The following is a 20727-nucleotide window of genomic DNA, read 5'->3' as shown; positions in this document are numbered from 1 at the left end:
GTGCTCATGCAAACGGATAATTAAACAGAGAGGTTTATTAATTTTCTTGACTTGACATACAGCGACGACGGGACAGTGCGGCGCAGACAGCGCGCCAGAGAATGACATCTTACAAGATCATACACACCCCAACAGTTGATTTACAATGCAAATAAGCAAGAGGATAGAGGAGAAGGCGGAATGCTATTCATGCTCCACTGGCGACGAAACACAGCAACAAAAAAGGTTCTCCAACATGGTCGACCTTTCCATGGATGCTTCCCTCGGGCAAGGAATCTGAGTCGTAGGGATCCAATGAAACCTGCGAAATGTGACAGCATAGGATGCTTTATTCAGATAAACTTGCCTCGCAGCAACCACAATTCGGATATATCAGTTACATAGTCCATGAAAATTGCATCGTGACTTTGTTGTGAAATTTGAATCTCTGCTGCTGTTCGTTGTTAAATCTTAATTCTCTAAAAAAAATTGAAGATAAAAACATCAGGATGGAGAGTGCCACACCACTGCCTAAGAATCCTATTGTTTGCATTCTGATGGCCATCCAAAGATTCAAGAGTTCAAGCTACACAATTCTCCTTCAGAACCTAGGCTTCAAACTGTTAAAAGTAAATACTACTACGCATTTTAAAATCAGGCATACACGTGCCTATCTAATGCGAACCCACTGTTTTTCTGAAACGAAATGCAGAACCCATTGTAAACCACATATTCTAGTGACATCATAATGCATAGGAATAGCCTATATACCATAATGATATATCATGAGAGCGGTGCAGCGAAAGATCCAAGGAGAGTTGGCCCGCAATAAGAATGGTCTCAGGACAGATTATCGGAACATGATTAGTTGCCTGTCTGCTAGCTTTTTCCAGGACATGCTCGTCGTGTTGCAGCTGCAATATTAGGTGCAGGCAATGGTACAACACCATGTCCTTATTTTGCTTCCAAGGAAGCCCTGGGACATGGCAGAGGGGAATGCCTTCTAGTTGGGCCCTACGCTTTCTACTTTCTAGCTACTCACTACAAGTTCATTTCGTGTCACTCTTCCAACTACAGGCAGTTCCATGATAGGATTAGTGATACTAACATCAAATAAACTGAATATTTCCAAAGCAATCAAATTTACGTTATAATCTTTTTTTATTGCCATCAGTTTCATCATGAGACCTGAATGCCCATGGAAAAGGGTAATTATTGTGAAATGGATGAAAAGACAGAAGTGTTACAACTTCACACAAAACAAACGGACAAGGGGACATGTCAGATTTTGAGCCATAGTGTGTGGCACAAGCAGCAGTTAACTAACTGAGCTGTGAGCTCCCAATAAATGGAAGCAGCCGCAAGGTGAGTGGTGACACATTTTTCTTGGGTGCTGTATTTATATTTGGTGGAAGCAGCTGCTGGACTGTTTTGTGAGCTCCAAATAAGTGATGGCACAGCAGGTGATAAAAAGAAAATTCCTATTCAGACTATCACTTCTTTTTATGGAGACTAAGAACAACTTGATATAGCCAACAGCTTGTCTGCACTCTTCATTTCTGTTGTATGAACCTCAAGGGCTGACAATTTTTACATATTTCTGTCCCAGTGAAATGTTGCCACATAGTGCATGTTCAGTTTCTAAATTGCAGTCGTGATTCAACATATATCTATTTGTACAATCTATTAAAAAATACTATAGATTTGTTAGGAACCAAGGAATAAAAGCCAAGAAAAAATTGAAACGGTACATAATGGTCCACAGAAGACCTAACATGTTGATTTGATAACCAGCTGATGCTTGGGCAGGACTCAGCAATATATGAAACTCAAAGCACAGTTGAAAGAAAAACTCCAGGAAGCAGATTACCAGATAGAGAAGCAAACTTGTCGACAAGACTAAGTGCATCATGCAGTAAGAGGGCCCTCTGCATTACTACGACCATTGAGCTGCTCTGGGTGGATCTTCTTCCCCAACATCTTCCTCATGACCTACTTAGTTTCACAAGACGACCAAAAAGCCAACAGATGATTTGCAGGTTAGTGGTTGTTCAGTGTCAAGATAGGCTACACACTTTTCTTCAAAAAAAAAAGGAGATAGACTAGACACATCATGATTGCTTAGCTATCCATCCAGTAAAACACATTTGATCTGGATTAAGAAGCTAAGTGGTATGGAATAATAAACTTGGACCACTTCTAGTATTGCAAGAGATTGTTAAACATAAAGCGCTCTGTAACTTTTTCCAGTTTAGGACATATGCCACAAGGCTATGACACATTCTTCTCAATAGCTTCTGTTCTTTTTGGACAATGCGTATATATTTAGGATGTAATCATAATCATATGAGGGTTATCATGTCATATGAGCTACTTCAATTGCTATCCAATGTTTATTAAGTTGGCAATTGATCAAGTACAAAGATTCTTGTCAATGTTTGTAGGAAATACTGATAATTGCAACAAACATAAGACATGGGCAAAGAAAGCAAGCCATACCCGACTTAATTTTCTTGTGGCTTTCAGTGGCTTTGGTGTTGGCTTCCTTGGTTTCTTTTGGTGCATCTTTACAGTGCACAATGTAGGCTTCGAAGTGGATGCCCCAGCAACAATGACGATATCCTGGCAATTCTTCTCCCCTGGAGCACTAGATGAGAATGCTTCTGCTGCAAATAAATCAGCAAGTGTAGTTCTTACTTTCTCCACTTTCTCTACCATCAGAAGTGGTCGTTCCTGGATATTAGCAGCACCCCCATCTTCCATCTCATGCATCAGGATTTCTTCCGTTACGAAACATGTGAAATTGTCTTCTTTCATCGATGATGAATGCATCTTGGCAGGCTCAACAACAGGCACTACCGGTTCACTTGGTGCTGTTGTCGATGCAGCATCTTCTTTGACCTTATCATCCCTCGGTTCCTCTTCATCTTTCTCTTCCTCAACTACTTCCTCCCCATCCATGATGAGGAAATCATCTTCTTCAATGCAGGCATCAGGACAAAGGGAGTCTACGTGATGTCCAAGTGTGCCAATTGCAAGTATACCGTTAAGAAGCACATCACGGAGCAGCAGGGCTTCAGTGTCTTTCTCAGCCACACTCTGACGCACAGAGTCTTCCTTATCCTCCATGGCTGTTGTATCATTTCAAAAAATAAAGTTGACAAAATAAGAAAGAAGAAATGTATATATGATCACATAAAAGAGAGGTATCCTAGGAACATGCTTACCCTTGTTCCCATGAATGGTGCAGTACTCAGTATTAGGATGCATCCTCCGATTCAGCCAATGAAACACCTGGCAGTGTCATGAGAACATGTAGATCATTAACAATATAAGCACTTAATACAAGAATAGCAGCTTGAATCTCATGAGTCAGTGTGAGGGATAGAAACTGCAAAGACAACACACATAAAAAACTGACAGAAGCTGTATCATGAGCAAAACTGCATACCTTTAGGCCCATTTCTTCAGAACCAATCTGAAATCACAAGAGAAAGGCAGACAGTAGCTTAGAGGAGCCTCAAAGGCATAGCATGGTTTTATATGAAGATACTGGCCCCATAATTGAATGGCCCGGGAGACAAAAGAATGGAGTTTTGGTTGCAACTGGTTTGGCCTCACTCAACTCAAGTAAATTCTTTCACTGAGGTTGATATGCGAATGCGAGATTCCCAGATACATTCTATTCAATGCCAGCAAAGGACAGAGATTCACTAGTCAGCAAGCGGCGAATGATTCAGAAAGACTCCAGCCAACCCAGTTAGCCACCATAATGTGGCACACTGCATGTGCATATTGTGGTCCCATTGACATAATGGATTATGCCTACTTGGTGACTGATACCATGCAAACTGCTAACAAACTAAACTAAGTAGTCATCTCAGAATCATGGCATAGAATGAGCAGGCTTATCAACCTATCAGGATCAGATTGAGAATAGTCTTTAACAGCTGACAAATTCCGAATTAAGCAACCATAAATAGTCAAGAGTTAAATCAAAGTTGATTAGTTCATCAGATACTTGACATATGTACAAATATGTTCATCATTCAAGCTTTTCAAATAGATGTACTGCAGCACCGACTCTATCATTCAACAGTAAAATGCACGCACTTTCATTTGTTTTTTTTATGTGTGGCATGTTTAACGCACTAGCCACTAGCCACTTGAAAGGGTGGCAATGACATAAGTAGCTGCTGCCTGTGGCGGCAGCTGTAAATTAGCACTTGACAGCATACTACTGTGGCATCTAATAGCACAGACAAGTGTCGACTACAGCTTCACACGAGCGAGTAAAGGGTAGCAGCAGAACTGGTATTATGCAATTTGTAGGTTAGGCTCGTAAAGCAGCTTCCAAAAATGCAGGGATCAGCCTTAGATAGATCATAACAAGCAGAAAAGTCCAAGTAGTTTTTATTAATTCTCTCATCTCTGAATAGCTTCCCACATATAAATATATAATGCAGTCAAAGATGTAGTTATGGTAGATCTCATGTGACTGCTTCCTCCAAAAGTAAGCAAATGCAGTGGGGATGAGCATTCGAGAAAAAACAGTGGTGATGAGGAAAAATACATTATGTTGATCACGAACTGATCGAAATAAGAATAAAAGGGCATATGAGAAGGTAACCTTGTCCAGGTGATGGTTCATGAAGCGCTTTCCAGCACCATCCCCACCACAACTATTAAGCAAGGGGATGAGACCTGTGTGTCTTCTTCACGAAGCCAGCAAGATCCTACAGGCCAGGTGCGTCCATCACCATTGATGGATGAAGAATAAGAACCCTAGGTGTATGTTGCCAAGGCTCATAATAGTGAAAATATCTGTTCTGCATCCTTCTGACTACAGTAGCAACCATTCTGAGGACCCATGTTTGCTATGCAATGCTGTCACCCAGATCCATCCGGCTTGGCAATTTATGAAAGACCAGAATAATACTGTATCAGATTACACCACAGTTCAGGAACTATTTTCTTCACAGCAAACGTGAAACCAATGGTTGATAGAGAAGTAATCAGCAAACTATACAGGAAACTGCTTCGGCTCTTATGGTTTCTAGTTTCTCATTCTGAATACACTACTTGACACATCTCCATTCTCCAAGGCTTCTTTCTTCAAGACTAGATGACAAGGAACACAAAGTTTCATCAATCCTTTCTCTTGCTTGTACCAATTCCTGCTGGGACTCTGCAATATAATCTCATTTTTGTTAGTGATGCAGCATTGCAACCACAAAAATAAAGAGACCCTAAGAAGCATCGAGCGACAAATAATTCATGTATTTCCCAGCATGTCAAGAAGATATTTTGATGATGCAAAACTTTATTATCATATAGAGTTGACGTCAAAACCAATAATCATTCTTCCTTCAATATCATGGGGCCACATGCCAAATGCTACTGGTACTGTATGTTTACTCAGAGGATAAGGTAAGCGTCATTTTAAAATCAATTTACCAGAGCGTATGACATGATTGCAATGAGTTTTTTTTTAAAAAAAGAAGATGGGTCTTAAACTAGATATGCACAACATATGATGAAGCAAGCAGACAAGATGCACATTCCAAGTTAATAGACATTAAAAATGTCAGAAGGATATGTGGAACACTTGGACCCACGAGGACAGTTTGATCGAAAGCAATGGAACATCATCTTTGTTAGATGTATATGTACTGTTGGTATTTTACCTTTTCTAAGGAATTTTTATGTATATTTTTTCTTTTTATGTATATTTTTCCCTTCCTATACTTGCATATATATGAGCTTAGCGTCCTTGTTAGCGTCCTTGTTATGAATACAAGTGCTATTCCTAATACGGTACAGAGTCAAAGGGATTAGATTTCTTCTCGTGTGATTTTTTTCCACGCACGTTGCACTTGTGTGCCTCCATTGGATCGATTTCCCATGCTCTTCGTTTTGAGAGCATCGTCGATTCCTTCCGTCGCCCCGCTCGTCTGGCCGCCCATCTGCGGCTCGTCGCCGTCCGCCCGCTCGCGACTCGTCGACGTCCGCTCGCCCGTGGTTCGTCGCCGCCGCCCGCCCGCGACTCGTCACCGTTCCCGCCGCGCCGTCTTCCGCTCGTCCGCGCCGCCGGATTTGCCGCTTGCGCCGCCCCCGGCCCCGGCGGATTCGTCGCGCTGGCTTCGTCCGCTCATCCGCGCCGCCGGATTCATCTTCGGCCCCGCCGGATTCGCCGCCCGCGCCGCCCTTGGCCCCGCCGGATTCGCCTATCTTCTCGTCGTCCGCTCGCCCGGGCGTGCTGTGCGGCCCATGGAAGGCTCATCTGTTGCCTTCGTTGCCCGTGAAGGGATAAGCCATCTGTTAAAAAAAAAACTGCTGCTCTGCGTACTCTTTTGCTGCGCTGCTTTGTTTCTGCGGTGCACGGTTTGGCTAAAAAACGCTTGCGCCACTATTTCTCTCTGCGCTCTCATCATCGCCATGGCTCCTTCACTTCCTTCCTCCCGTGGTGTCCGTTGTCCAGTGTCCGTTGTCCAATGCTGTTCAATGGCACCAACTATCGAGATTGGGTTACTCATCTACAGATTCATATGCGTGGTCTTCGTCTTTGGGAGTTTCTGATTGACGAGTTGCCTTGCCCACCTTGTCCTACTACTCCTATATACCCGGTGATTCCTGAGAAGCCTGTGGATTCCAGAGAAGACTACGGCTGAGGAGATGGATCGGTTGCTTGCTGCTTATGATGCGGATGTGGCAAAGCTGCTTGCTGATTATGATGATCTTGCATCGTATGATTCTCAGTGGACATGGGTTGACGAGGATGCTCAAGCTGCTTCTATTCTTGTTGCTAGCACGGAGGACGGGGTTTCAGCTGATACTGTTGAGCTTAATTTTGCACATCAGATGTAGGCTTTTCTTCGTAAGCATTATGAGCCCACTGATCAGTCTACCTTTCTTGCAGCCATCTATCAAGAGCAGCTTGTTCGACAGGATGATAGTACAGTTGATGATTTCTATGCTCAGAATTTCTGCTATGAATACAAGTGCTATTCATACAAGTGCTATTCCTAACAATCTCCACGTGGATTTTTTTTATTTCTTTAATACCATTCCTTTGGTGGTGTATGCACCGCCAGAGCTACATGCATTAGACTAACCGCACCGCGCGCCTGGAAGCCGGCCTGTAAACACGTTGCACCGTGCGGCCGGTAGATCGCTACTTGTAGCGGAGCAGCAGGCGAATGGTAAAGACCGTAGCGGAAAGAGAGAGAGAGTTGGGGAGAGAGAGAAAGGGGGAGGGAGGGGAATAAAATATGGAATAGTAGGTATAGAGTATGGGATAGAGATAACACGAGTGCGGGAAAAATGGTTATTGAGTAGAGAATCTCGATAACTAGAATAAAATATTCCTTTTAAGAGATAGGAATAGAGGTCTACAAGTACAGATAGCCCTTAGCTCGGATTCCTAACCTAACTAATCACATGCATAGATACACCTGACCCGAGCATGATCCTATTGCCTAGCTATTTAAATTAAACTTCATCCAAGACATTGGTACCACATTAGCTCAAACGCAACAGCGGGCATCCACCAAACGTGCAAGGGGCCACACTATAGTAACATCGCATCGCACCAGAAAAAATCATGGTGCCCATTCATGCTACGTCTTCGCCGTGGGGTCTGTGCAGTGCAGGAGGCTGGACGTTGGGGTACAGGTACATGCAGGCCAGGCCAGGTTGCTCTACAGTGACCGACCCAGCCGTTCTGGGCATCACGGCATGGGCATCGCTCGCTGAGCAGGCAAAACGTCGAACAGGCTGGAGGCAGCCAGCGAGCGCGTCGCGTTGGATACCGGCATACCGCACATACCTCGTCGCCCCGCTCCTCGAGGCAGCGACTGGCCCTCGATGTCGGCGGGTGCGCTCCACGCAGCGCCCGACCTCCTTGACGCCATCGAGCAGCGACTGGCTCTCCTCGTGCTGCGAGGCCTCGTCCACCTTCTCGGCTTCTCCACACTGGCGAGCACAGCTACTCCGCCGCGCCCTGCCCTCCCCTGCTGCGCCTCGGCGGCAAGGGGATCTGCGGGAATGTGGGAGGACCCCAACAAGCAGGCGGCGGAGTTCGGGGCGTTAAGTTACATTGCCGCCGCCTGCCGCCGCCCGCGACGTGCGCGTGTGCGCACGCGGCGGCCACTTTGCTCTGGTGGTTCGGGATGGAATTTGAAAGAGGACGGCGAGGAGTTTGGCTCGCTGCATCTGGAGTTCTGGACCCCACACTGCGACCGTCCTCTATCAACACTTGGTTGCTCGTCTGAAGTTTCTGAACCATCTGACATGACATCAACACGAGAGCTTCAGCAAAGACGAAGCGGCGATCGATCGTGGTGTCGGCATTCAGTTTCAGCGATCCATCTGCATCCAGCAGGCTAAGATCAAACGCCTGGAAGCCAATGATAATGCAAGGGTTGGGCTTCTAGAATGCACACCCTATGAGCAGATCAGAACACTAGCACAAAGTCAGGAACCCTGCATAGCAGTTAAAAAAAAAACTGGAGGATTATTCAGTGTAAGAAAAAAGAACAAGGAAGCCACAGGGCACCAATCTAATATGAGAATCTACGGCCAGTCATAACCATTTCCTGTCAGATTATACTGATCTTTGTCAATCGCCTACATAAGATACATGGCCACAACATTTTTAAATTCCAGGATTCCGAGAATTTCCCACAAATGAGGGATACAGAATCAAATAAGCACGCAGGTCACTTCCTGTGGGTAAAACATGCTGAAGACGGACCATATGAAGAATACAAGTCAGCTGAAATCGATTCCATTAACAGAATCAATCATGCCTACTTGGTGACTGTTACCCACAGTTACAATGCAGGCTGCTAATAAACTAGTTATCTCATAATCATGGCATGGAATGCGCAGGCCTATCAGGAATTCAGGATTAGATTGAGAATAATGTTCAACAGCTGACAAAATTACAGGCAATGCAGATGTAAAGAATCGGACTTAAAATGAAGTTGAATCAACCTGTTCTCCTCACGGTGGTCTAGGTCTATAACCAGCTTAACCAAACTGACTAAACATGACGAGATGCATTAATTGCTTCTGTATCAGTTAATAGCCACACACAACATAACAACAAACACAAGACAGCTTGCTAGTCAAGTCCGTTAAAACCTTCCAGCATGGAGCTTAAATCTACCATGACCATACAGCTCCATAGGCTGGGTTTTCAAAGTGAGAGAAGCCGCACTAAATCTTCAGGGAGTATGGCAGGTAGAAGGTTGCTCCTTCAGTAGTGATCTTGGCAGTCTGTCATTTAAGATTATGTTGCCGCAGTCCACTAAATTTAAATATCAGTAAGCTAAGAAATTTTTATCAAGGTCAGAAAGTTCATACTTGTGATGGTACAGCAAGACCAGCAACCGCTTCTCACAAATCTTAACAACTTCAAAAGTCCATACCTCTCACCATTCAGCACTAGCCACTTGAAAGGAGAACGATGAGATATAAGCTAATCCAAGAGCCAGCAGGCTGCAAAAGTTGGCACTCAACAGCATACTATTGTGGTTGTGGGCTTGTGGCATCCAAATAACAAGTAAAGGCCAACAGAGCGGCACTGATATGCAATCTGTACTGTGTAGAAAGGTAACAGTTTCAGCAGCAAAACAACTTGCAAAAATTTCAGGGGTAAGCTTCGCAACAAATGAATAGGTTCTAGATATTAACTAACAGAAAGAAAATGTGTGAGTAGTTCTCATTAGTCCTCTCATCACTGATAAATTAGTTTCCCACATACAATGTATTCAATGATGTATTTATGATAGACCTCATGGCTTGCTCCAGAACTAAGCAAATGCAGTGGGGACAGGCAGATAATATTATGTTGATCAGGAAATCACTGAAACAATCATAAAGAGCATATGAGAAGGTATCAAGGTAACCTTGTCTGGGTGATGGTTCATGAGGCGCCTTCCCAGCACCATCCCTCCTGTGTGTCTTCTTCATGAAGCCAGCAAGATCCTACACCACCATTGATGGATGAAGAAAAGATCAAAAGAATAAACCCCCTAGGTGCATGCTGCCAAGGCTGACTACAGTAAGTCAGTAACAACCTTCCTGAGGACCCATGTCTGTGATGCAATGATATGTCACCTAGATTCATACGGATGGGCACTTTATGGAAGACCAGGAAAATACTTTATCAGGTTACAACATTGTTCAGAAGCTAGTTGCTTCAAAGCAATTGTGAATTTGTGATTTGCGAAATGGATGGAAATGTGCTATTAGACAATCACAGTACAGCAAGAATTAGTTAATGTAGATGGCCGATAAAACATATAGTGAACATAGATATCTTCCAATGCTTCTTCTAAGTGACCACATCAGAACATAGAGACAGTAGATGATCCCGGGGTGTAAGGAATTCTGTTTTACACCAGGATGAGGACTTGATGAAGGACAAACAAGGATATACAGAATTTCATCTAGAACTGCTATCAAACACATGTGAAATAAGTATTATAAAGAGGCATTCCACCATACATCCATCTATGCTAGTCATTATAAAGAGCAGGACGCTCAAAAAGGAAGCAAAATTCATGTTCACAACAAAGTGATGACTTATGAGTTACCTACGTTCCATAAGATCTTAGGAAGAAGATTAATTAAAAATATTAATTGGTGGACTTGATGAAACTTTGAGTGCACTGGGAAAATATTTGCTCAACGAATCTAAGAAGTCATTTGTATTACATATGACCATCAGAGTAATCAATATTCTTGTCGATCATACATATTCAGACATTCTTCACAGAAGCTATTGTTTTCTTCTAGGAAAGGGACTCAAAAATCTCATCTTAAAACAGTAGTCCAGTGCAACAGCAGCAGGAAGAAATATGAAAATGTTCTCAACCACACTAACTGCACCATCAATAACAACTGATATTAAGGTATCAGTGCTCAGCTCGAGGGTTCTACCAGATTCCAGCAGAGCAAGGCCTGCAAACAGTTTAGTTCAGTAAATTAATGAACATCCTCAGGAATATGTCAAGAAAAGCTTTCAGAAACCATGTTGCCAGTTTATACCTCTAACAAAAGCAAATGCTGCAGGAGCCCCTGTTTTTAGTTGGATATTGTCTAGATCTCTTCTAACAGCATACCGGAATGTGACTCCAAACAAAGCGCAACTTATGAAAATAACTGATGACCGAAGAAATAGTTGTGGCAGATCTTGAACTTCATAGAAAGATACGGGCAAACTAGCCAGAACACCAACTATAGAGGAAACTGCAGCAGCTTTTACAGATTCTAGTCTCTCGCTATCTTCATCAATATCACCACTTGACACATCTCCAAAGCTTCCTTCCTCAAGACTAGAAGACAAAGAACGCTCAGCTTCATCAATCATTTCTCTTGCTTGGAGCAATTCCCGCTGGGACTCTGCAATCTTTTTTATGCAATGCAGCATTTAAGCACATTATCAAAAAGAAAGAGGCCAAGCATCAAGCAACAAATTTTTAATGTCTTTCCCAGCATGTAAGGAAGATTTCTGTAATTGTAGAACTTTCTTATCATAATTCATACGAAGTTGACATCACAACCAATAATCATTCTGCCTTCAATGTAATGGGACCACAAGGCAAATGCTTCCGGTACTATATGTTTGCTCAATAGATATGGTAAGGCATCATTTTATATTAATTTAAAAGACTGGACGATGTAAATTCCAATTTGTGAATATCCATAGAAATGTTCGGTCATGTTGAACACTTGGACTAAGGATTGGACAGTTCAGCGGAAAGCAGTATAATCATCTCTTTGGGATGGGTGCATATAACCAGAGCAGCATTCGCCAAACATCTAAGGGCCACACTAGCTTAGTAACATCGCATCACACCAGAACAACATGGTGCCCGTGCATGCTACGTCTTCACCGTGGGGTCTGTGCAGCAGTATGGGAGGCTGGACGCGAGTGCATACAGGACAGACCAGGTTGCCCTACTGCGCTCATCATGAGCAACCATCACGGCATGGGATCGTTCGCTGAGCAGGCAAAACGTCGAACAGCTGAACAGGCAAAGCATCGAGCAGGCTAGAGCCAGCAAGGGTGTCTCGGCGGACGCGGATAGCAGCATACCTCGTCGCGCCGCTTCTCAAGTCGGCGGACCTCCTCGCGGGCGAGGCGCGCGGCGGCCTCCTGGCGCTCGATGTCGGCGAGCGCGGCGCGGGCGCGCTCCACGCGGCGCTCGGCGTCCTGGACGCCCTCGAGCAGGGCCCGGTTCTCCTCGCGCCGCAGCAGTTCGTCCACCTTCTCCCCCACCGCCGAGCTCAGCCACGACGCCGCGGCTCCGTCGCCCTCGCCGACTCCGCCTCCGGGGCCGCTCCCGCCCTCCCCGGTTGCGGACCTCACGCGAACGCCTCCACGGAAGCGGCAGCGGCGCCGCGCGGCGAGGGGTCTCGCGGGGAGGAGAGGGGACCCGACGAGCGGGCGTAGGACCGCGGCGCGTTGCATTGCCGCCTGCTGCCTGCGTGCGTGTGTGCGCTAGCGGCGGCCGCTTTGCTCGGGTGGTTTGGATTGGAAGAGGACGGTGAGGAGCTCGCGGCTGGCGGCTAGTGGAGTTTGACTCGCTGCACGTGGACCCCACACTGGTCTCCCAGTCCCAGCGCGATGAAAGGCAGCAAACATACAGAACTACACAGTCGCATAGCCCGTGCACGGATGGAAATAATCGGACACATATCCCTCAGAACTCAGCTTAACAAGGCAATATATTTGACAAGCAGAATGACATAATACAAATAGTGTTGCACTACGCAACAGGAGAAACTTCTTTTAGCAAAGAATCAGTGGCATCGCACAAGAAGTGTTGCATTGCACAACACAGCAGGAGGAACTTCTTCTAGCAAGGAATCAGTTGCGCATCTGAAGTTTCTGAACAAACCATAATCAACACAAGGGCTCCAGAAAAAAGACATTGAGACATTAGCGGGGTTGGCACTCATCGACCCATCTGTATCCCCAGCATGTTAAGATGAAACGCCTGGAAGTGAATGATTCAAGCAAGGGATTAAGCGCATGACTTATACAGGTTGAGCAGCTTTGCAACAAAAATTACGCTGATTTGAGTATTTTTAAGCAGGCTCCAAATGAGTAAATCGATCCAAGAATGGCAAGCAGTTCAAAACTCTCAAATTTCTTCACGTGGCAAGGAAATAGAGATGAAGTGCACTGAGTTTCAGTTTTTGTATACTACATACAACACAAGCCAGATAATATGCCATGCTCGCGCCTATGTGCAGGTCAGGACCATTCCAAGGAAAAAGACAGCAAGTCTGAATAACAGCAGCTACTGCAGAATCTGGGGCTACAGAATTATTCACGCTTATAAGAAATCAACAAGGAAGGGACTGCCTACTAGCTAGTGTAATGCAAAAATCAAAAAGTAGTCATGACAGATTTTCTGTAAGCTAATACTGACTTCTAAATATCAACTGCAACATGCAAATTTCTAGATTCTTAAAATTTCAGCAAATGAGGAATACAGAATCGAATATGCAAGCAGCTCTCTTATTGTGTGGAAAAAATTGGAAAAGACTTTTAACCACACACTCAGAAAATTGTGTAACCTTTTACTCTGGTCCCTGGCCTTCCTGATTAAAATAGTGCTTCCATGTTTCTTTAACGGCATATGATCTTTGATGTATCAATAAACTATGTCTTTGGAGCCTCTATGGTTTTGATCTGTAACATTGCTCACAATTGACACTCCAGGTATCTTTTTCGCGAACTGGAAAATGGAAATTCTAACATATTTGAAATGAGAAAGACCGGTGCAGGTCCAATACTAATAAATTGCTGTCAATTTCAGCGTGCCAATGACATTTGTTTAGTCAGGACTGTCTAATAATCATAGGTGCCAAGTCTAAAGGTAAATAACAGGTCCATATAGATGATTGAGCAAATAGGTTTATGCAATGAATATCAGGTACTGAAATAAAATATTCTGCTCTTCCCCCAGGTTTGGTTCAGCTATGTTTTGTTCCTTCACAGTAAGACAATTATTTTGGTGGTAGCCTGGAACCTTTAGAGTGATATGGTTACACTGCCAAATTCTGCTGAACTACATATTCCTGGGGGAAAAAATGGTTAGCACATTAGGCCCATCGTTCTTTTGATCTTTTTATCAGAGCACCTGCTGAACTATCCATTCCTACCAAAACCAGGTGCAATAACATCATGATCTAACCAAGTGGTTGAACTTGTGAAAAATAACCCAACATATAAGACATTAGTAGTCCGAAATTGGTTTGGCATACCATGATACCAATGAGGAAAGTTATGAATGGCTTGATGGTTGAAGACATGTTGACCAGTGGTGAACATGTCAGATCACCAGTACTATCAAATCAGGCAATGAAAAACTAAATTTATAATTTTGTACACAGTGGCAAACTTATTATTTGTTGCAGACTTGCAGTGTCATGGTGATACACATATACCAAGAAAGAAGCAACATTAGCTCAACCAAGGTCTCAAAAGGTGCATAACGCATGGATAAATCATCCATTTATTTATGGGCAGGATCCAACATTATCTATTTTTATGGTCAAATTCAACGAGTGCACTCTCTATCTCAATCAGCATAACAAATAACTGGTAATATAATTTTCAATACTCATTGCTACAGCAGCAGAGTTAACAGAAATGGAAGCAACAGCGAACTCAGAAACCAATCATAAAACCAAGCATACCATGACTCCATGTCAGTCTCGGATATTTTACATGCTCAGAAACAATTCGCAGACAGCATCAGCACAAGCTGGGAAAGACCCAGATTGGTGGTCTGGCAGGTGACCTGTTATTCAGCGGCGGTGCGCCTGGATAATCAGCATATCGAACATCGCAAGTTCCATCAGCCAAGGAGTACTCGTGCCATTCACCCAAGCGTCGCCCAGCTGTATATAAGCAATCCCCTCGAATTCCTGGATAATCAGGACCAAGACAGGATGCAAATCCATCATAATCAAGAAACAATGTCCTCCTGCCCAAGCTTGTGACTGAAGCCCAGTTTCCCTCCTCAGACACCCAACGGTAAACATGGTAGACCATCATCTCCTTAGGATCCTCACTGATGAGCAACACCTCGCCCCCGCACTCTCCAAGCCTGATTTTCCCTACCGCTGGAATGCTATCGTCATCCAGCTCCCCTCCAAGAAACGACAGCTCCAGCGAATTATCCAACAGCTCGACTATGGCAAGGCGGAGGCCATTTACCAGAGCGTAGAGGGTGCCATGGACGAAGAGCATATCGTCGATCACGATGGGCGCATCGGTGCAGGCCACGCTCCAGAGCGTGTCACCCAGGTGGCAGTGCTGGACGGTGGAACTGCCGGGCATAAAGAGGACGGCGGCGAGGTCGTCGGAGAGGATGAAGCGGCTGAACGGCGCGGGGACCTTGGGGAGGCGGATCTGCTCCCCGGAGAAGAGGTGGAGGAGCAGGAGCCTCGCGGGGTACTGGTAGGTGACCGTGACGAGGTAGCCGTGCGCGTAGAGGAGGGTGCGGCGGGAGAGGGACAGGTGGTGGCCCCAGGGGAGGCGGAAGCGGTGGAGGCGGCGGAGCGAGAGGTGGAAGAGCGCCTCGGTGAAGGAGGGGAACAGCGCGACTAGGAGGAGCGGGGACTGGGAGGCGAGGACCCCGCGGGACGGCGGGAGGAGGGCGCGGTAGGCCCGGCAGGAGGCGCGCAGCGCGAAGAAGTCCTCGAGGGAGGTCAGGCGGGAGGCGATGTCAGGGACGACGTCGGGCGGAGGGGAAGGCGAGCGCGTGGGTTCGGGATTCGAGGAGGAAGTGGGAGAGGCGCCGGGCGTGGCGGGCGGCGGCGAGTGTCGACGCCCGCGCTTCTCCGTCGCCATTTCTCTCGCCTTCTCTGGTTCTTTTTTCCTTTTTCTTTTCTGTGGTTCTTTATAAGCGAAAAAAACCGCCAACAGCCAAAAACCGCCTTTAGCCAAGGCGGCAATGGCAAAGATTAGTCAACGGCCCGCTCGAATCAGCATCAAATAATTGACGGCCCATGGGCTATTGCATGGTACACAGCATGGCCAATGGGCCTTGCCTAATGCCCTTCCTTGTAGAAGCCAGCCATTTAAATGTGAGAACTGTAAATATTGGGCACCCAAAGAAGCCACAAACAGACTGCAACATCCTAAAGGCCAGAACTATCTGGAATTCTGGACTCTGAATGTATTGTATAAAAAAAACTGGAGCATATTCAGAAGTGGGGTGTTCACACCTTTCATATTCAGAAGTGGGATGCTATTCTATCCTTACACACAGATACATCTGATTGTTCCACTTCTCACAGCGAAATGGATACAGGGAAAAGAATACAAAACGGCGTGTTTGCAAAAATTGACATAGTACAGGTTATGACTTGGTTTCGCTGCCGGTTGTGTCGGAGCTGACAGTGACGCATGGGAACCAATATCTGCGCTTGCCGTCCCTGTGGCCATCGTCGATCATAGCAAGTCCCTCCTGACAGTAGTAACAGTTCCAGGTTTAAAATCAGCAAAACAGAGTCATGTAGAGACCAAGGAATTTCATGTTTGATTTAAAACTGCTCCCAAGCATTGTCCATAGGCATGTGTTCATGCAATTAAATATTTAAATGGATGGCACCAACAAATTGCAAGATTGATTATGCAAGAATTTATTGATATGGCAACAGCATGCATTTAAGCTACAATTTGGTACATGAAAAAAATCCACGTTAAATGCTACTGAGAGGAAAAATTCAGGAAGCAAGTATTACCTTAAGTAAAGTTTCAAGGGCATCAATGGCACGACCAGCGGACCATGAGAATTCCTTTTCAACTTGTTCTACTGTGACATAGCCTTCAGCCTGCATGTCAAATTGCCAGTGATGCTATAACCAGAGGAATGTTGCATTTTCGAATGCAGTACTAGCATATTAGTAATTTAAAAGCTTCTAGTAATGTGGCATTAAATATTACAATATTGAAAGCACGAACCTGTGCTAGCCCAAGTATCCCACTGTGATCTTTATTTAATTCAGTAGGAACAGATCGGACCAGCTTTCTCCTCCCAACCGAAATTACTTCAAAGCCACTACCAAGGACCTGTAAAATCACAAAGGGAGGACCAGATGAGCTAAAACTCTTACCGAGTATTGACTTCCTTTTTCTTAAAAGTGCAAACTTGTACGTAGAAACAATGTGCATCCAATTCCAAACTTACAAAATATAAATCATAAAAGGATCACTCAAGCTTACAAGTCTTACTTTTAGCTTACTTATAGCACGTAAACAGTCATCTTCAGACAAAGATTCAAGAGTAGCTTTTCTCTTCTGACAGAGCAGTTTGCGGAGATCTAGCAAGTCAATCAGACCACCATTATGTGATCTGGTTGCAATGCATATGTCTACTATCTGAACTCCTGCCAGAAAAAAAAACATGGGTAATAAGCAGAGTATAGAAGATAGCAATATCAAATTTTACTTGCAAGACCAGAAGAACCCACAAGAAAGCTTAAAGTGAGTATACCAACCAATCTCATAGTAGAAGTCACCAATCCCTAGAAGTTCTGCCCAAACTCCTTTATTAGATGCCAGCGGATCTACTCCAACTTTTGCACACATCTCATGGAACTGCTGCCTAAATATCGGATTTTTACGGATATCACTCTGCACTAGCATAATATTATATAACATTACCAGAGAGAATAGGAGTATGCTTTAACATTTCAAATTTATTGCAATCTGTTGTTGCGCATGGGAATATCACCTCAATAGCATTAGATGCTATGAGGCAAATCAAATCAAATTCTATCACAAGAAAGCAGTAAGTTTCATCAAAGCATGTTAAACACCAAATGATGTAAATGGACATCTTTGCAGCTTAACTGATGAGACAAACCGAGTCAAAGCTATACCTTTCGCCTTTTCTGCTGTTTCTTTGGGGTGTGACTGCTGCTGTTTAGGTGTAGTTTTCCTGTTAAACTTCTGGACTGAGTTTGTTTCTGGTTATGTCAGTCTTAAGCAGTTTTGTGTTTTCCTGTAGAAGCTGGAAAAGCCAGCAAATCGGATTGGTGTTGGTTGGCTGCCGCTGTAAGAAATTCTAAGCTCTAATAAATTCAGGAAAATAACTAAGACAAGATTTTACTTGGTTTCCCCAAGGGTGTCATTACTTATCACCTGATTACTTGGTGTAAAGCACAATGCCACCATAAAATGAATAAAAAAGGCAACAGACTACTGAACCAAAATTGCAGTGACAATGATTTTATAAGGCCACATCAGAGGAAAATTTCTAATGTCTGAGTTTATTCTTCCACCTTTGCTCGAGATTAGAAGATTATCAAGTGCATTATTACTATTTCAGAGTTATCCATAAAATAAAATAAAGAAAACTACAAACATATTTGCAGTAGCATATTCCATATTCTGTTTTCTTCCTTTCCCAGTTACTGTGACCATTGATTGGTTTTGGATATATGCTGGGCTACATACTTATAAGCCAATTCAGCCCGTACTTCCAAAGTTTGACAGGAAGCATTAATCCAAATCATAGATGTGTAGGGTATGTTTGGTTCTCGCCCATCCTCGACCTGCCAACCACGGCGCGCCAATGATTTGGCAAGAGATTTCACTGCCCCTGACTCGCCCATGCGCAGGTGCAAAAATGAACTAGCAGGGGCAGTGCTTGGGCCTGGCTGCGCGGGCTAGCCAAATCATCGGCGCCAAACCAGACAAGCACCCCAATTGGCTGGGCTTGCCAACTACTGGCGCGGCTGGTATTAGCGTCAAACCAAACATGCCCATATTGTCTAAAGCTCTCGATAGTAGAGGTTTTGCTAACTACTATACTTTCATGTCTGCTGAAAATAACCATTCTATTTTTTGCTGAAAGAACTGAACAGGTTGCAAATAGAAGCACAGGCAACATATGTCTGCAGATCTTCCACAGTTGACCATAGTAATCAAGCCAGGGTTGCATCCAACAGTTTGAAGTACACAGCAAATCACCTTATGCTTGCGAGCGAATTCCTCCAGCTGAGACCGGAATGTTGCCAGCTGCTCCTTCATGACATCCGTCCTGACCTTGGCCACATTCTCCCCGACCAGACGGAATTGGTCCTAAAAGTTCCAGGAACACATTCATCTCAAATTGCAAACTAGGGCCCAAGTCCTTAAACTAACCAGCAAAAAGAAGTGCACATACGCGAGTAGCCGCCGCATTCTGCAAGCCCGCGATCCCCGGCCGCCTCCTCATGCTCTTCGGCGCTGAACCACCGTGGGGCAAGAGAGTTCAGCTGAGCCCCCAAAACCTTTCGGAAATCAGATTGGACCCGAAACTTGGGAAGATTGATCCTGCGAACTAAAGAAGAACCTAATCGAAATCGAACCTATATTAGTGTAAAACCAAGCAGAACAGAAATCGGGATTCTTTCAGCAATCCAGATTCGAGGGAGTTACGATCACTTACCACACAACAGATAAATCAAAAACGCGTCCGGATAACCGGATTGGATTTCCACTCAGCTCCAGCAGACAGAGGGAGCGGCGGCGGTTGGCCGAGGGGCAGCGTTGCGACGGGCGGCGGCCGGCTGGTGGAGGATCCGTCAGAGGATGAGGGACCGGCGGCGTTGTCGTGCTCGTCGCCGTTTTGGTATGGACTTTCAGCTTTGGTTCGGGCCGTAGGTAGAGACGAGCCGCACAGGCGCAGCAGTTGGTTGGCTGACCTGTGTGTGCGCGGCGTTTGCCGCACTGGGCCGGGCCAGAAGACGCGCCCATTACGGTAAATTTCAACGCACGAAGAATCAATCCTCCTTCGAATGTTACCATGAAATGAAGGATCCTCTAAAGTTTCTCAAAAAAAAACAAGAAGAAGATCCTCTGAAGTTATCATGCGGAGCTAGGCCCTTTGTCATGGTCAGCTGACTCCAATAATTTTGTGTAAACTTAGAGTCTGTTTAGTCGGTGCTGATGTTTGCCCAACCAAAATCAAGGCACGTCTAAAAAATTTGACCGTCACTTGGTTCATAAAAGATTGACACGCCTAGTCAAAATCATGACAAGTTACTAGAAAGTTTTGAAGCTTGTAGGGAGAAAAATATTAGTTGCTATATTTTAGCAATAAAGCAAGTGAATAAAAAACAGAACCAAATTTCTTACCCCAATTTTGGTAAGTCTTGATTTTTGCATGGCTTTAATTTTAGCTTGCCATGGTTTGGCTTGGTAAAAGTTGGAATCCGATCAATCAGGTTCTTAGTGAAAATATACGGTTTTGCACTGTTCACTAATATTGATGATCCCAGATTTTAATGAGGTTGACCCAACGAAATTCTCGGCAGGCTTCTCTAAGGTAAGCAAAGTGCCCCTCGAAAATTTTACCTTAACCTAACCATTAAAAATGGTTTTTTTTCATAAGATTGAGGTTCTAGTCAAAAGGTCCCAAAAAAATATGCACCGGTGTCTCGCAAAAACTGCTGGCATTATTCTAGTAGCTATGTTGCATGAGATTTCGCTCCCCAAAATGGCCTGGAGTATCGTTTGAACTGTTTGGTTTAGTATCAAAGCTGCCGAAGCTTGTCATGTGAAAATTTGGTACGTTTGTCTAAAACTTGAGTTCCATTCCATAGCACTTCGACTAATGCAATTTAAAAGTCAAAACTTCTAGGATGCTGAAGTTAAAGTTTAGTCCGTGTCACATCGAATATTCGGATGCTAATTAGGAGGACTAAACATGAGCTAATTACAAA

General features: G+C 44.5%; 4 protein-coding genes across 7 annotated transcripts; all 4 read right to left on the bottom strand.

The window, feature by feature from the left end:
- Positions 1-17: 17 nt before the first annotated feature.
- On the bottom strand, positions 18-8136 carry LOC117843461 (protein TILLER ANGLE CONTROL 1). Its single transcript, XM_034724044.2, has 7 exons — positions 7808-8136; positions 4610-5167; positions 3431-3457; positions 3207-3273; positions 2479-3110; positions 1850-1971; positions 18-301 (listed from the first exon to the last, which is right to left on the bottom strand). Exons 2-6 carry the CDS (start codon positions 4628-4630, stop codon positions 1888-1890), a joined length of 831 nt encoding a protein of 276 aa, XP_034579935.1. The 5' UTR covers positions 4631-5167; positions 7808-8136; the 3' UTR covers positions 18-301; positions 1850-1887.
- Positions 8137-10654: 2518 nt separating this feature from the next.
- On the bottom strand, positions 10655-12527 carry LOC117843459 (uncharacterized). The gene is made up of 3 exons (XM_034724043.2): positions 12089-12527; positions 11038-11398; positions 10655-10950 (listed from the first exon to the last, which is right to left on the bottom strand). The coding sequence occupies exons 1-3, from the start codon at positions 12461-12463 to the stop codon at positions 10769-10771; spliced, it is 918 nt and encodes a 305-aa protein (XP_034579934.1). The 5' UTR covers positions 12464-12527; the 3' UTR covers positions 10655-10768.
- Positions 12528-12678: 151 nt separating this feature from the next.
- LOC117843458 (uncharacterized) lies at positions 12679-16080 on the bottom strand. 2 transcript variants are annotated; one of them, XR_011897379.1, is made up of 2 exons: positions 14704-16080; positions 12679-12992 (listed from the first exon to the last, which is right to left on the bottom strand). XR_011897379.1 is itself a non-coding variant. In XM_072291497.1 (1 exon), exon 1 carries the CDS (start codon positions 15860-15862, stop codon positions 14762-14764), a length of 1101 nt encoding a protein of 366 aa, XP_072147598.1. In that variant the 5' UTR covers positions 15863-16080; the 3' UTR covers positions 14493-14761. The 2 variants fall into 2 exon arrangements, 1 of the variants encoding a protein (XP_072147598.1); XM_072291497.1 differs by lacking the exon at positions 12679-12992 and having other exon boundaries at positions 14493-16080.
- Positions 16081-16215: 135 nt separating this feature from the next.
- LOC117843462 (vacuolar protein sorting-associated protein 22 homolog 1) lies at positions 16216-19711 on the bottom strand. Of its 3 annotated transcripts, none has more exons than XM_034724047.2 (8): positions 19452-19711; positions 19188-19371; positions 18992-19102; positions 17515-17650; positions 17249-17403; positions 16979-17086; positions 16759-16848; positions 16216-16481 (listed from the first exon to the last, which is right to left on the bottom strand). In XM_034724047.2, the coding sequence occupies exons 2-8, from the start codon at positions 19236-19238 to the stop codon at positions 16374-16376; spliced, it is 759 nt and encodes a 252-aa protein (XP_034579938.1). In that variant the 5' UTR covers positions 19239-19371; positions 19452-19711; the 3' UTR covers positions 16216-16373. The 3 variants fall into 3 exon arrangements, with proteins under 3 accessions (XP_034579938.1, XP_034579939.1, XP_034579936.1); XM_034724048.2 differs by having other exon boundaries at positions 19188-19343; XM_034724045.2 differs by having other exon boundaries at positions 19188-19355; positions 19452-19710.
- Positions 19712-20727: the final 1016 nt, after the last annotated feature.

This window comes from Setaria viridis, chromosome 2 (genome assembly GCF_005286985.2).
Source record: "Setaria viridis chromosome 2, Setaria_viridis_v4.0, whole genome shotgun sequence".
Lineage (NCBI taxonomy): Eukaryota > Viridiplantae > Streptophyta > Magnoliopsida > Poales > Poaceae > Setaria > Setaria viridis.
Note: the sequence above shows the minus strand (reverse complement) of the source record. Positions and strands in the feature narration are given on the sequence as shown.

Excerpts from the sequence above, each read along its gene's own strand:
- LOC117843461 (XM_034724044.2), bottom strand. The coding sequence starts at position 4,630 with ATGAACCATCACCTGGACAAG. Across the intron at positions 3,458-4,609 it reads TGAACCATCACCTGGACAAG|ATTGGTTCTGAAGAAATGGG; the intron begins GTTACCTTCTCA and ends TTGTGATTTCAG. Across the intron at positions 3,274-3,430 it reads CTGAAGAAATGGGCCTAAAG|GTGTTTCATTGGCTGAATCG; the intron begins GTATGCAGTTTT and ends TGACACTGCCAG.
- LOC117843459 (XM_034724043.2), bottom strand. The coding sequence starts at position 12,463 with ATGCAACGCGCCGCGGTCCTACGCCCGCTCGTCGGGTCCCCTCTCCTC. Across the intron at positions 11,399-12,088 it reads TTGAGAAGCGGCGCGACGAG|ATTGCAGAGTCCCAGCGGGA; the intron begins GTATGCTGCTAT and ends TGCATAAAAAAG. Across the intron at positions 10,951-11,037 it reads AGCATTTGCTTTTGTTAGAG|GCCTTGCTCTGCTGGAATCT; the intron begins GTATAAACTGGC and ends AACTGTTTGCAG.
- LOC117843458 (XM_072291497.1), bottom strand. The coding sequence starts at position 15,862 with ATGGCGACGGAGAAGCGCGGGCGTCGACACTCGCCGCCGCCCGCCACG.
- LOC117843462 (XM_034724047.2), bottom strand. The coding sequence starts at position 19,238 with ATGAGGAGGCGGCCGGGGATCGCGGGCTTGCAGAATGCGGCGGCTACT. Across the intron at positions 19,103-19,187 it reads AGAATGCGGCGGCTACTCGC|GACCAATTCCGTCTGGTCGG; the intron begins GTATGTGCACTT and ends TGGAACTTTTAG. Across the intron at positions 17,087-17,248 it reads GTGCTATAAGTAAGCTAAAA|GTCCTTGGTAGTGGCTTTGA; the intron begins GTAAGACTTGTA and ends GTGATTTTACAG.